General features: G+C 35.4%; 1 protein-coding gene across 1 annotated transcript; it reads right to left on the bottom strand.

Moving 5' to 3' along the window:
• Positions 1 to 5,915: 5,915 nt before the first annotated feature.
• LOC138863231 (uncharacterized) lies at positions 5,916 to 11,264 on the bottom strand. The gene has a single exon (XM_070127407.1). It carries the CDS (start codon positions 11,262 to 11,264, stop codon positions 5,916 to 5,918), a length of 5,349 nt encoding a protein of 1,782 aa, XP_069983508.1.
• Between the last annotated feature and the right edge of the window lie 3,736 nt (positions 11,265 to 15,000).

The following is a 15,000-nucleotide window of genomic DNA, read 5'->3' as shown; positions in this document are numbered from 1 at the left end:
CAGCGTATATACATATATGTGTTTTATCTCTATATATACACACATGCATATGTGTGTGCGTGTGTGTGTATGTGTGCGCGCGTGTGCGAGGTGAGAAGAGGGAGAGAGAGAGCGAGAGAGGTGAAGATGGATAGAAAAAGGAGAGGGAAAGAGATTGTCAAACAAACATACAGATTCATTTTAGTGTGAAGATGATGTGGAAGAGTGATGGTGACAATACGAATAGCACTCCTGCTATGTGGGAAGAAAATAATAGTAGTAGAAATAGTAGTAGTAATAATAATAATGAAAATGAAACTGGTAATGATGATAATAATAATGATGATAATGGTAGTGATGATGATATGAATAACGATAGTAGTATTGTAATGATGAAATCAATTATACTGATGTTGGCAATTTGGATGCTCTATAATGAACGTAATTGTAATGATAATGATGATAATTACGATGGTGTGACAATAATGAAACGGTAACGATGATAATGATAGCAATCCCCTTAATTCCCTCATTAATGAAAATACAGATATTAGCCTTAGTGGCGTTCCTTTGAAACTAATGATAATAGTCATAACGAAGATAACAGTAAAAGTACAAGAATTACAATACATCAGCGACATAACCAGGACGAAGGAAGCGGGGAAACGGAGACAGAGGATAAATAACGGAATAAAATAAGGAAAAGGGGAAAAAGGGGAAAAAACTTGGGTGAATCGATCGATAGATAGAGAGGTAAACATTAAAAATTAGATTTTAATAAGATATGCAAATAGTAGATGAAGTGATGAATCGAAACATGAGATTCGATAGACATAGAGACATATAACGAAAAGGAAAGAAAGTAAGATGGAGATAGATTTATTAAGTATATCAATGAAGGTAAATGATAAGTAATGATAATAATGACATTTTATTATGAGGGCAATGATGATGACGATGACATTACAAATAATACTAACAGTGACAATGGTGATGATAGTGGTAGAATGAGAATGAGAATGATAAGATATATGAAATAATAAAACTAACAAAAGAATATTATCATAATGATAATGAGGAAGATAACAATAACAACATAACCCTCGCTCATAAAATAAAGGGAAGAATATTAATAAAAAAATAGCGAACTGCACTTTTTTGTTATAGCAGCAGTAGAAGTAGCTATTGTTGTAGAATTAGCAGCATTAGTAGCATCATCCATTTCTGTTACATTACAAGTTTAAAAGCAGTAACAGCACTACTTACATCAACAGTAATAATGGTGGTCGTAGCAATAGAGACAACTTATCCCGTCTTTACTATCCTAATAATCACAACTATCTTTTATGGACACTCGCTAAGCACGAATCGGGATGAAGAAGAAAAAACGTTATAAAGATATACATATAGATAGGTAAACAACAAATAATAATAAAAAAAATATGTGATGTAGATAGCTCTGATATTTGCAAGAATAAGATTGAGTATAGATAGATAAACGAAGGGAAAAAAAGACCGAGAGATAGATAAATAAAGAGAGCGGGGGGGGGGGTATGAAAGGTTAATTTTCGTGGCGTCACACACGGGAAATCATGGCTTTATGAAATCCTTTAATCAAAACTATCGTACCTTAAAAAAAATATATGCTTTTAGACAAAATAAATAAATAAAATGAAACGACTGAGGGCGCGAATGTATCGAAGGTTTGAGTGTAAAAAGATTGCACTGAAATATCAGTAAAGCCATAGCTCTAAGAATTAATGTGAATAAGGTTCGTACAGATGGCAGAGTATCATTTTTGCTCGTTCCTTTAAAGAAATAAAAAGAAAAAAAAACATGATTAGTAGATATATCGTATGTATAAAAAGTTTGAAAGCTATTATATTAAAACCCGCGTTCGGTCAGCTGCGGGAGACGGAAGCGCCTCAGGCAATCAAAAAGGATGAAATTAACAGGTTTATTAGCACTACTATTACTACTACGACCACTACTGTTTATGATAGCAGTGGCTACAACAATGGCAATAATGAGAGAGACACGTTTTGTAAATAAATAATTCAGAGATTTCTAAATTAGCAGGAAAGTAAAAGAAAGGCGGCGTCAAATGCTCTCCGGGACGAAGGTCTGCGCCGGTGAGGACGCAGCCGAGAGATTCCCTGAATTATGTTCGCATTTTATTGCAAAGTCTTGATATAGCGAGATGGAAGTAAGTAACCATTAATGACATAATCATTGTTATTACAACAATGGTATTATCGTTATTGTCGATGTTATTAACTGCGTTGTTTTAATATAATAGCTTTCAAACTTTTTATACATACGATATATCTACTAATCATGTTTTTTTTTCTTTTTATTTCTTTAAAGGAACGAGCAAAAATGATATTCTGCCATCTGTACGAACCTCATTCGCATTAATTCTTAGAGCTATGGCTTCACTGATATTTCAGAGCAATCTTTTTACACTCCTTTCTCAAACCTTCGTTACATTCGCGCCCTCAGTCGTTTCATTTTATTCATTTATTTTGTCTAAAAGCATATATATATTTTTTAAGGTACGATAGTTTTGATTACAGGATTTCATAAAGCCATGATTTCCCGTGTGTGACGCCACGAAAATTAACCTTTCATACCCCCCCCCCCCCCGCTCTCTTTATTTATCTATCTCTCGGTCTTTTTTTCCCTTCGTTTATCTATCTATACTCAATCTTATTCTTGCAAATATCAGAGCTATCTACATCACATATTTTTATTATTATTTCATTTTTGTTTACCTATCTATCTGTATATCTTTATTACGTTTTTTTCTTCTTCATCCCGATTCGTGTTTAGCGAGTGTCCATAAAAGATAGTTGTGATTATTAGGATAGTAAAGACGGGATATGTTGTCTCTATTGCTACGACCACCATTATTACTGATGTAAGTAGTGCTGTTACTGCTATTAAACTTGTTATGTAACAGAAAATGGATGATGCTACTAATGCTGCTAATTCTACAACAATAGCTACTTCTACTGCTGCTATAACAAAAAAGGGCAGTTAGTTCGCTATTTCTTTATTAATATCCTTCCCTTTATTTTATGAGCGAGGGTTATGTTGTTATTGTTATCTTCCTCATTATTATTATCATTATATTTCTTTGTTATTTTAATTATTTCATATATCTTATCATTCTCATTGTCATTCTACCACTATCATCACCATTGTCACTGTTAGTGTTATTTGTAATGTCGTCATTATCATTGCCCTCATAATAAAATGTCATTGTTATTATCATCACTTTCACTGTCTTTATTATTGTCATTATTACTACTACTGTTTACTATTTACTTCTTGCTTCTCAGGAGTGTTATTCGCATTATCAATATCACTTTTTCATATCACATCAATTTCCGATTTTATTTTATTCACACTTCTCTCTCTCTCTCTCTCTCTCTCTCTCTCTCTCTCTCTCTCTCTCTCTCTCTCTCTCTCTCTCTCTCTCTCTCTCTCTCTCTCTCCACGGTCCTCCGTGTCATGAGCCCGGCACGCATCCATTGCGCTTACCTTGCTGAGTACGATAACAAGATGAATTATGATTTATCAGTGATATTTCAGTTATCATTGCCTTTCCTAAAACTATCGTCTTAATGATCATTGTTGATGCATTCACATTATCATTTGTATCGTCACCATTATCATTAACATGGCTCATAAGATGTTATATATTAACGGATATTAAGGAAATACTGAAGAAGCTGAAGAAGCGTGCCTGCATCGTTATGCTCACACGACGATCGACAGTCAGAATTGGTGTTCTTGGTCGGGGCGAATCTGAGAGAACCTGCGAAGGGAAATCAGCATTTGGAACAGCGTTGGGGGAATGCTGGGCAGCCAGCATGTCTTAAGCGGTGCAGAAGATCGAAATCCCAATGGTTATCAAAATGAAGAGAGTAGTTCACAGAGCCTAATAGCACTACTAAAGCTACTAATTACGATAACAGTTGCAACAACAATAACATCAAAATAAGAACAATGATAACATACGCATGCGTCCTATGAATAAATGATCCAAAGATTTCTAAAACACCAAGACAATAACAACAAAGGTGGCGTCAAATGCTCTCCGGGATGAAGGTCTGTGCGCCGTAAATTATTCCGTAAATTACATTTATATTTCATTACTAAGCCCCGTTTTGCAAAATTTGGATATAGCAAGATGGAAGCAAGTGATGGTGGTAATACTTATTAATGATATCATGTTTATTGCTATAACCTTTGTTGGTGATTTCATATTTGTCCATCATTATTAACAATGTTTTGTCAATACAATTGCTTCTAATCTCTTTATTATATAATATGATATACCTTTATATATATATATATATATATATATATATATATATATATATATATATATGTATATATACATACATATATATATATATGTATATATATACATATATATATATATATATATATATATATATATATATATATATATATATATATATATATATATATATATATATATATATATATGTGTATATATATATGTACATATATATACATATATATACATGCATATATATATATATATATATATATATATATATATATATATATATATATATATATATATATTTCTTAAAGTTATGATTTTTTTGATAAATGAAAGAATTATCTTTCTTTTCTTCTGCCAGCCTGTCTCTCCTGTTTCCTGTTTCCATATCAGTTTAATATCTATATGCATACATATATCGAATTTTAATGTTTACCTATCTTTCTATCCATCTTATTATCGCTATTTTCGCGTTTCTTTCTTGGATATTTATGTCGCTGATGTATTGTAATTTTTGCATTTTTACTATTATCTTAGTTTTGACTATCATTATCATTAATTCCATTGCTATCCGCCAGCTGAAAGTTATATCATCTGTATTTTCATTATTGATGTAATTAAGGTGATTGCTGTCATTATCATCGCTACCGTTTCCATTTCCAAAGCTGTTCCTTCACTGATATACTTAATAAATCTATCTCCATCTTACTTTCTTTCCTTTTCGTTATCTGTCTCTATGTCTATCAAATCTCATGTTTCGATTCATCACTTCATCAACTATTTGCATATCTTATTAAAATCAAATTTTTAATGTTTACCTCTCTATCTATCGATTGATTCACCCATGTTTCTTCCCCTTTTTTCTTTTCCATATTTTATTCCGTTATTTATCTTCCGTTTCCGTTTTCTTCTTGGTTATTTATGTCGCTGATGTATTGTAATTCTTGTACTTTTACTGTTATCTTCGTTATGCCTATTATCATTAGTTTCATAGGAACGCCACTAAGGCTAATATCTGTATTTTCATTAATGAGGTAATTAAGGAGATTGCTATCATTATCATTATGGGAAACGGCCTCACGAGACCCACACTTGGTAACAAAACATGATGTAGAAGCAGGATCAAAGGGCTGGGGGTTGTTGACTGAAACAGTGCTGACCTGGCAGTGCCACGTAGTGGCCTTTATTGCAACGAGTATTCATACATAAAAATATATGTGGAAAATAAGTACCTTTTCTCTGATATAAAACTACATTAAAATATAGTATTTCTCTAATTCAAATTCAGAAAAATATGTATTCTACTCAACAAAAATATAGATATTCTATAACGAAGAAATAAAAACAAAGGAACTGAGGGTAAACACAGAAAACGTAATGTTCTGAGCATCAAGGGGTAACTAACATATTTAACATACTCCCCACCATAGGAGTACTTACTCCTATCATAGACTAAATGTACTTAAATGAGGTAATAAAATCCTGAGAAATAGTAGTAGGACAGATTTCTCCTTGGAAATTGCTTCAGTAAACTCATTTATACTATAAGACTCACAAACTTATCTTAATTTCAACCTTAAGAAATAAGAACAACTAAACTAATTACAGCATATTATTACAAGTCAAGTTTATTTGGGGGTTTTATGACACGACCCTGCTGACTAAAGGAAGTAGGGTTTAAACAACTCTCTTTACAAGGTTCAGAGGCACTATTTTCATTGTTTCCAGGAACTGATGATTTAACAATTTCCCCTGAGATAGATTCTCTCAAATCTTCATCAGAATCTTCATAAAGATCACTATACAATTCAAGATCATGCAACTTCTGCACTGGTCTATTAATTACTCCTTTGTCAGTTTTTACCATGACACTCCTAATGATATTATCATTACCTGGGAATACTTCTGTTACAACACCTAATGGCCATTTTTGCCTAGGAACATAGTCTTCTCTGACAAGGACAATAGCACCTTTCTTTACATTACATTTTTGCACAAATCCCTTCACAACAGGTGGCAAGTTTCTTAGATAATCATTGCTCCATAATTTCCAAAACTTATCAAGTAGTTGCTGGCGAATACTTTCTCGGATAATCAAATCCTTTCCGGTGATACATGAAGGTTGATCATTAACCTCGAGTTGAAGTCCAGCATTACGTCCAATGAGAAATTGTGAGGGAGTCAAAGGATTAGAAACATCAGGTTCATCTCCAACATATGTTAAGGGTCTAGAATTCACACAAGCCTCAATTTCTTGAATGGTGGTCTCTAACTCAATTTTTGACAAACATTTAACCCCTATTGTCTTCCTCAAAGCTGACTTAACAGACCTAATCAAACGCTCCCACCAACCTCCCCACCATGGAGAACGGGGAACAATGAATTTCCATTGAGGAGACAATGGTCCATATTCTTGCTGAAGTTGACGAGCTGCACTCACAAATGTTTTGGCATTATCTGAGTAAAAAACAGAAGGAAGACCTCTTCGTGCTGCAAATCTACGTATTGCAAGCATGCAATCAGAAAGAGATAATGAATCAGTTAGTTCTAGGTGCACTGCTCTTACTACTGCACAAGTAAACAACAAAATGTACAATTTCTTTGACGGCAAATCAATACAAAAGAGAGGACCAGCATAATCAAGACCTGTCACAGTGAAGGGAGGAGCAATCTTAACTCTTAATCCTGGTAGAGGTGCAGCAGGCTGACTACAAGCCCTAGAATCATACCTCTTACACTTAACACACATTCTACAAACAGTTTTAGCAATTCTCCTGACTCCCAAAATCCAGTAGCTGCCTCTTAAAGTAGACACAATGGTCCCTACTCCAGCATGCTTCAGAAAAATATGCTGAAATTGAACCAAGAGCTTAGCAACATGACCTGAAGGAATAATAACAGGATGTTTACTTTCAAAACTTAAATCAGCATTCTCCAAACGTCCCTTAATTCTCAATAGGCCTTCATCATCTACAAAAGGATCTAAACTACACAAAGGAGAACCCTTTGAAGGAGATTTACCCTTTTTCAAGTCTGCAATTTCCTGAACAAAATTCTGTCTCTGTACACAGTAGAACAATTTGGTCTTGGCCACTGCTAACTCAGCAGGAGACAAGGGACCTGACATCTTCACAGAATGAGGTCGGACATTATTAATAAATCTCATAACCCAAGCCACCACACAACGTGCCTTATTGAAGTTACTCCATCTCTCAAACTCAAATATGTTAGGAGAGTTTACAGATACACAAGAAATATTTCCTTTACTGCAACTTTCTTCAACAGGTAACTCTACAGTTTCTCCTTTATCACTTAGAGTTAAAGGTTCAGACAACCAAGAAGGGCCATTTATCCATAAAGTAGAATTAACAAGGGGTTCGGCTAACTCCCCTCTAGACACAAGATCAACAGGATTTTCTTTACCTGGACAATGGTACCAGTGGCATGGGGAGGTAAGACTCTGAATTTCAACAACTCTATTTGACACATACACCTTCCATCTACAAGGATTACCCTTTATCCATGCAAGAGCAACCTTTGAGTCTGTCCAACAACAATAAGTCACAGTCTTATCGAGACAGAGGGCAGACTTCACAAAATCTAAGAGTCTAGCACAAAGTAAAGCACCAAGCAATTCTAGTCGAGGTAAAGTGACCCTCTTTATAGGTGCTACCCTTGACCTTGCTACCACTAATGACACCTGGTATGTTCCATCCACAAGAGGAACTCTCAAGTACACGCAAGCTCCATACCCTTTCTCTGAAGCATCACCAAAGGCATGGAGTTCTACACCAGACAACTCTTTCCAGGACATTTCTGGGAAATAGCAACGATTAATCTTCCAATATTTTAGAGCAGCAATGCTCTTAACCCAATTCTGAAACTTATTTTGCACCTCTTTAGGTAGTAACTCATCCCAATCAAGCCCAAGTCTCCATATGTCTTGAAAGAGGATTTTAGCATACATGACAAAGGGACTAATCAAACCAAGTGGGTCAAAAAGCCTGGCTATGAGACTAAGAATTGCTCTTTTGGTTGACACCAAATGTGTCTCCAGGTCTAAATCAATACCTTTAAAAACAAACTGATCTGACAAGGATAACCACTTCATACCTAAAACCTTTGTGGATTCATGTTCATCACCATGATCAATTTTATCATTAAACTTTGTGGCAAACAATTTACAATTTGAGTGCCATTTAGAAAGAGGGAACCCAGCTTCAGCCAAAATTCTTTGAGCTTCTTTAAACTTCTCACAAGCTTCCTCAGCAGTGTCCGCCCCTGACAGCCAATCATCTACGTAAAGGTTTTCCTTTAACTCTTTTACTACTTCAGTATCAGGATAAGACTGTAAGTGGTATTTAATGGTGGCATTTAGCAAAAAAGGGCTACTTGTATTACCAAAGGGAACACGAACAAACCTCATCATTCTAATGGAGTCTTTGCATTTCCACAAAAAGCGATGAACATCTCGGTCTTCTGGCCGAACACAAATCTGCAAGAATGCCTTTGTAATATCAGCAGTCAATGCAACCTTCCACTTTCTGAAACGAACCAATACTTTCACAAGATCAGCGTTAAGTGAAGGACCAGACTCAAGACAATCATTTAAAGAAGTGCCATTATAACTAGTTGCAGAAGCATCAAAAACTGGTCTGACCTTAGTTGAAGAACTACTCTCTTTGACAACTGGACGATGAGGCATATAATATGTAGGCTGAGAACTTACAACTTCACTTGAAGGGACTTCTTCAATTATTCCCTCTTGTTCATAATCAGTAAACACGTTAGAATATTGTTTCTGAAGCTCTGGGTCCTTATCTAACTTACGCCCTAATCCTTGCAACCTTTTCCTAGCAATTCCCTCATTATTCATAAGATTCTTCTTGCAGTCATCCGACTTCCAAGGTAAGCCTACTTCATAGCGTCCCTCTTCAAACTTAACATTTTCACAAAATTGCTTCAAAACAGGGTCTGAGGTAAATGGGCTAGGAACAGCTTCCTTTTGAGTTATGCCAACAGATTCTAAATCCCAAAACTCACGTAAATCAGAATCTGTCACATTTCCTATACACAACATTTGTGTAGACTCACAGTTGCTGATAGTAGGAACCTTCCATGAACCAGATAACACCCAACCAAATACAGACTTTTGGGCTACTAATCCATTACTCTGATGTGGCTTAATTTCAGGATCCATAAATCCCCAATAAGCATCCAAACCTACAAGTATGTCTATATTCAGGTGACTATTATTCTTGTAATCATCAGCAAGTTGAAAATCAGAAAATGCATCAACCAAATTACTAGGAATACAGGGTCTAGTCAATGGTGCACAAACCTTTGGAATCTCTAAAGCCATTAAATGTTTTGCACCATGTAAACCTACTAATTGCAAGTCAAAAATATTACTCTGTTTACCTGGAGGAGACTTACTACCTCCAAAAGCAGTATATGACACAGGTTCAGAGCTCACCCACTTGGGCTTAACTTTCTTCACAAGATTACTGGACACATAAGATCTATCAGAGCCTGTATCAAACAACAAGGTGGCTTCACAACAAGCACCTGACTCGCCAAACACTTTAACTCTAGCTGTCTGTAGCACACAGCTGGTCTTCGTCAACACATTACACTTGCTAAGAGTCACACCAACATGATTCACTTGGGGACTGCAATTTTCAGAAGGTTCTACAATATCACTAACCTTCTGATCACTCACACTTTTTTCCATAGCCTTTTCTGTGCTTCCTGCGCCCTTTGATCTACACAGAAGAAAATTATGATTGCCATTACACTTAGAACACTTGCTTTGACAACCACTGGAAATATGCCCCTTACTCAAACACTTGAAACACAAATGGGCAGCTTTGATTTTTTCTTCACGTTCCTTCAAAGGGAGCTTCAGGATATCCCAGCACTTCTCAGACTTGTGTTTCTTGCTGCAGAAAGCACAATAAGAAGATCCTACTTCAGATGAGGTGTGAAGAGCCGATGCAGAAGCCACTCTTCTTTTCTCCGAGTCCACAAATCGTCGTTCAGGCTTCCCCATCCCAACGTCCGGGAAAATTTCAGATCTCTCTCGACGGCTTATCTCCTTCTGCAGGAACGTCAGCAGCCATTCCAGGTCACCTTCATGATTTGTAGATTCCCTTGACCATTCCAATCTTATCTCTTGAGGCAGACGACCCAAGACCAATGGAGTTAACACCACGCCAAATTGTTTATTATTAATGCCAAAGCTCTCCAAACTTCTTACATGCCAATGGAGCTGGTCTAGAAGATTCCACAGCGATTCAACATAATTTGCTCCTCTTATTTTAGGAGCTACAGAGATATTCATTAGTGCATGAATATGTGCATTTATGATTATTTGAGGTCGGCCAAATCTGTTCTTCAATATATCACATGCAACCTTGTAATTTGGAACAGTGAGTGTTACTCCTCGGATGGCAGACAATGCTTTTCCTTGTAACACTGACTGTAAATAAGTGAACTTAGTAATAACAGGTATGTCAGTCCTGTCTATTGAGGCTGTAAATCTATCCCAAAATGACTGCCATTGGGTCAGATCACCATCATATTTGGGAAGCTCTAGCTTTGGCAGCTTTGCATCTGAGGTGCTCATACTGGAGACAGAGCCTTTGTCACTGTCACTGCCATCATTAGCTCTCTTCATTCGCATGGTGACCTCAAATCTAACATTTGTTGCAGCTTTGCGAAAATTACTTGCTTCATCAAGGTCTGCATCTAAATCATCAGGATTAACAAGTTCTACTTCAACAGCTGTCTGCGCCTCATCCAACAATATTAGCCTCTTATCAAATTCAGCAGCAACTTGATCTAACTTCTCATAATTACTGTTGTTATCATTTAAAACCTCCTGGAGGTTCTGTACAGCTCTTGTCAACCAACCTCTTGATGCAGCCCTTTTCCTCTTCAATGCTTCAAGTGACTCTGCCATGTTTGTTACCTTACTTGTCCGGGCGACGACTCTATATCTAAAGCTTCCCGGGTCTGGGCACCAAAAATATGGGAAACGGCCTCACGAGACCCACACTTGGTAACAAAACATGATGTAGAAGCAGGATCAAAGGGCTGGGGGTTGTTGACTGAAACAGTGCTGACCTGGCAGTGCCACGTAGTGGCCTTTATTGCAACGAGTATTCATACATAAAAATATATGTGGAAAATAAGTACCTTTTCTCTGATATAAAACTACATTAAAATATAGTATTTCTCTAATTCAAATTCAGAAAAATATGTATTCTACTCAACAAAAATATAGATATTCTATAACGAAGAAATAAAAACAAAGGAACTGAGGGTAAACACAGAAAACGTAATGTTCTGAGCATCAAGGGGTAACTAACATATTTAACAATCATCGTTACCGTTTCATTATTGTCACGCCATCGTAATTATCATCATTATCATTACAATTACGTTCACCATAGAGCATCCAAATTGCCAACATTAGTATAATTGATTTCATCATTACAATACTACTATCGTTATGCATATCATCATCACTACCATTATTATCATTATTATTATCATCATTACCAGTTTCATTTTCATTATTATTATTACTACTACTATTTCTACTACTATTATTTTCTTCCTACATAGCAGGAGTGCTATTCGTATTGTCAACATCACTCTTCCACATCATCATCACACTAAAATGAATCTGTATGTTTGTTTGACAATCTCTTTCCCTCTTTCCTTTTTCTATCCATCTTCACCTCTCTCGCTCTCTCTCTCTCTCTTCTCACCTCGCACACGCACGCACACATACACACACACACACACATATGCATGTGTGTATATATAGAGATAAAAACACATATGTACATACGCTGAGGATACGGGGATGTGAAAAGAATACTTCCAGAATATAGTCGTGAAATGATTTCCTCTTGTTCATGATGAATATAATTGTTTATATATGGACTTCATGATTATATAGGTTGTAATGTATTTTATTGGCAATAAGAACATTCATAAGGATTAGGCCTACTTAGCGTTAAAGATCCCCGTGTAGTTGATTGACAAGCGACAATCGTTCGTTTTCTATCATTCGTGTGTCATTTCCTTGGAGTGAAATTCAATGCAGTTACTGTAGTGTACGTAGATTAGACGATAGCATTTCCATTGATGAGAAACATTTTGTTCATAAACATCATTGTTTTTCAGAAGAAAATGAAAGTCTTTATATGTCTACCTCTCTCAAACTCTCCACCTTTCTCCCTCTATATATAAATATATGCATATGTCATCTTGTCGTTTTCTTTATCTGTTTCTATATTTCTCTTTCTCTGCCTGTCGCCTCTCTCTCTCCGCACTTCTTTTCTTTTTCTCCAGCTTTCTCTTACCCTACATGTGTGTATGTGCGTCTCCCTCTTCGCTTACGATGAATAGTATATGTTGTTGAAGAAGAAACTTATATGGACTAGATTTTATTGTTTCCTTTGGGTATAGATATTGTGTTCACTTTTATTTCCAGTATCATTGTGTCCTTTCCATCAAAATTAATCTGTTTTTGGGAGTGTTTCTCTTTTTATTTCCTCTTTCTCTGCATCTCTTTTTCTTTTCACTTCTCCCCCCCCCCTTTCTCTCTCTGTCTTTCATTCTCTCGATCTGTTGCTGATGTTATAACAATATTTAAAATCTATTTTTGTGGGCTTTAATTCTTACTGTTACGTTTATTATATAACATCCCAATTGTCATTGAGTGTAATTAATTCCATCACTTTCGTTACTTACTTTATCATCCTCACCATTATTATTGTCATTATCACTACTGAAATCATTGCAACTTCCATTACCAAGATAATCATTTATATGATTATTATTATGCAGTTGTAAAACAGGGCAATGAGCTCGCTATTTCTTTCGCTATTTATATTCCTATGTGTATCCCTGAGGACACGGAAGGGAAAGGAATGCCTCCGGAGGATCGTCGTCGAAGGCGACTCTAGGGACCCTGACCAGCCCGCCTGCGCAGCGTGCTTGGGTTGGCCCTTTTCCTTCCTATGAGAGAGAGAGAGAGAGAGAGAGAGAGAGAGAGAGAGAGAGAGAGAGAGAGAGAGAGAGAGAGAGAGACGAAATTGAGAAGTGGAGAGGGGGGAAGAGAGATCATTGTTTTCAATAACGTATGCATAATCTGTATTAATGTTGATTTGATTACTCATATTATTATGATAAGAGCACAATTATATATTCTAAAATCTTTGTTATATTTTCTTTTATTATTTTTGATAATTATTGTTGTTATTATGATAAATCCTCATTCTTATTATTACAATCATAGTTATAATCAACATTATCTTTTTCTTATCAGTAGCAAAATCATTATCATTGTTATATCGTTCTTACCATTGCTGGCATTTGTTCATGGTTGCTACTTTTGTTATCACTTTTAGAATATGTTATTATTGCAGTTATCACAACCATTATCATACTCATTATTTTATATAATTATCTGTTAATAGTATTGTTATCATTATCATTATCATTGTAGTTTTTATTATTGATAATAAAAATAATAATTATCATTATGAGCATTATTGTTATGGAAAGTCATCTTTTGAATAAACTAGTGTGTTATGAATGTGAGATGTATGCTTACAAATATATATATATATATATATATATATATATATATATATATATATATATATATATATATATATATATATATATATTTCTATACGAGTAGAATGCTCAATGACTTTCTGTTAACAGCAATTACAATTTTTTTAGTGTACAAGTATGTACGTTTCTTTCGTAAAGGATTTCCTCTTGTTCATGATGAATATAATTGTTTATATATATGGACTTCATGATTATATAGGTTGTAATGTATTTTATTGGCAATAAGAACATTCATAATGATTAGGCCTACTTAGCGTTAAAGATCCCTGTGTAGTTGATTGACAAGCGACAATCGTTCGTTTTCTATCATTCGCGTCTAATTCCCTTGGAGTGAAATTCAATGCAGTTACTGTAATGTACGTAGATTAGACGATAGCATTTCCATTGATGAGAAACATTTTGTTAATTAATGTCATTGTTTTTCAAAAGAAAAAAAGTCTTTATGTGTCTACCTCTCTCAAACTCTCCACCTTTCTCCCTCTATATATAAGTATATGCATATCTCATCTTCTCGTTTTCTTTATCTGTTTCTATATTTCTCTTTCTCTGCCTGTCGCCTCTCTCTCTCCGCACTTCTTTTCTTTTTCTCCAGCTATCTCTCACCCTACGTGTGTGTATGTGCCTCTCCCTCTTCGCTTACGATGAATAGTATATGTTGTTGAAGAAGAAACTTATATGGACTAGATTTTATTGTTTCCTTTGGGAATAGATGCCGTGATCACTTATATTTCCAGTATCATTGTGTCCTTTCCAGCAAAATCTGTTTTTGGGAGTGTTTCTCTTTTTATTTCATTTCTTTCTCTGCATCTCTTTTTCTTTCCACTCCCCTCCCCCTCTCTCTCTGTCTCCCTCTCTCAATCTTTTGCTGATGTTCTGGGAGTCAACCTTCATTTGATATGTTTATTATTTAACTTAGCGTTAAAGATCCCTGCGCAGTTGATTGACAAGCTACAGTCGTTCGTTTTCTATCATTCGTGTCTAATTCCCTTTTTCTCCAGCTCTCTCTCTACCTGTGTGATTATGCCTTTCTCTCTTTCCTT

Source organism: Penaeus vannamei, chromosome 11, assembly GCF_042767895.1.
Source record: "Penaeus vannamei isolate JL-2024 chromosome 11, ASM4276789v1, whole genome shotgun sequence".
In the NCBI taxonomy this organism is placed as follows: domain Eukaryota; kingdom Metazoa; phylum Arthropoda; class Malacostraca; order Decapoda; family Penaeidae; genus Penaeus; species Penaeus vannamei.
This window is presented reverse-complemented; position numbering and strand designations above follow the sequence as displayed.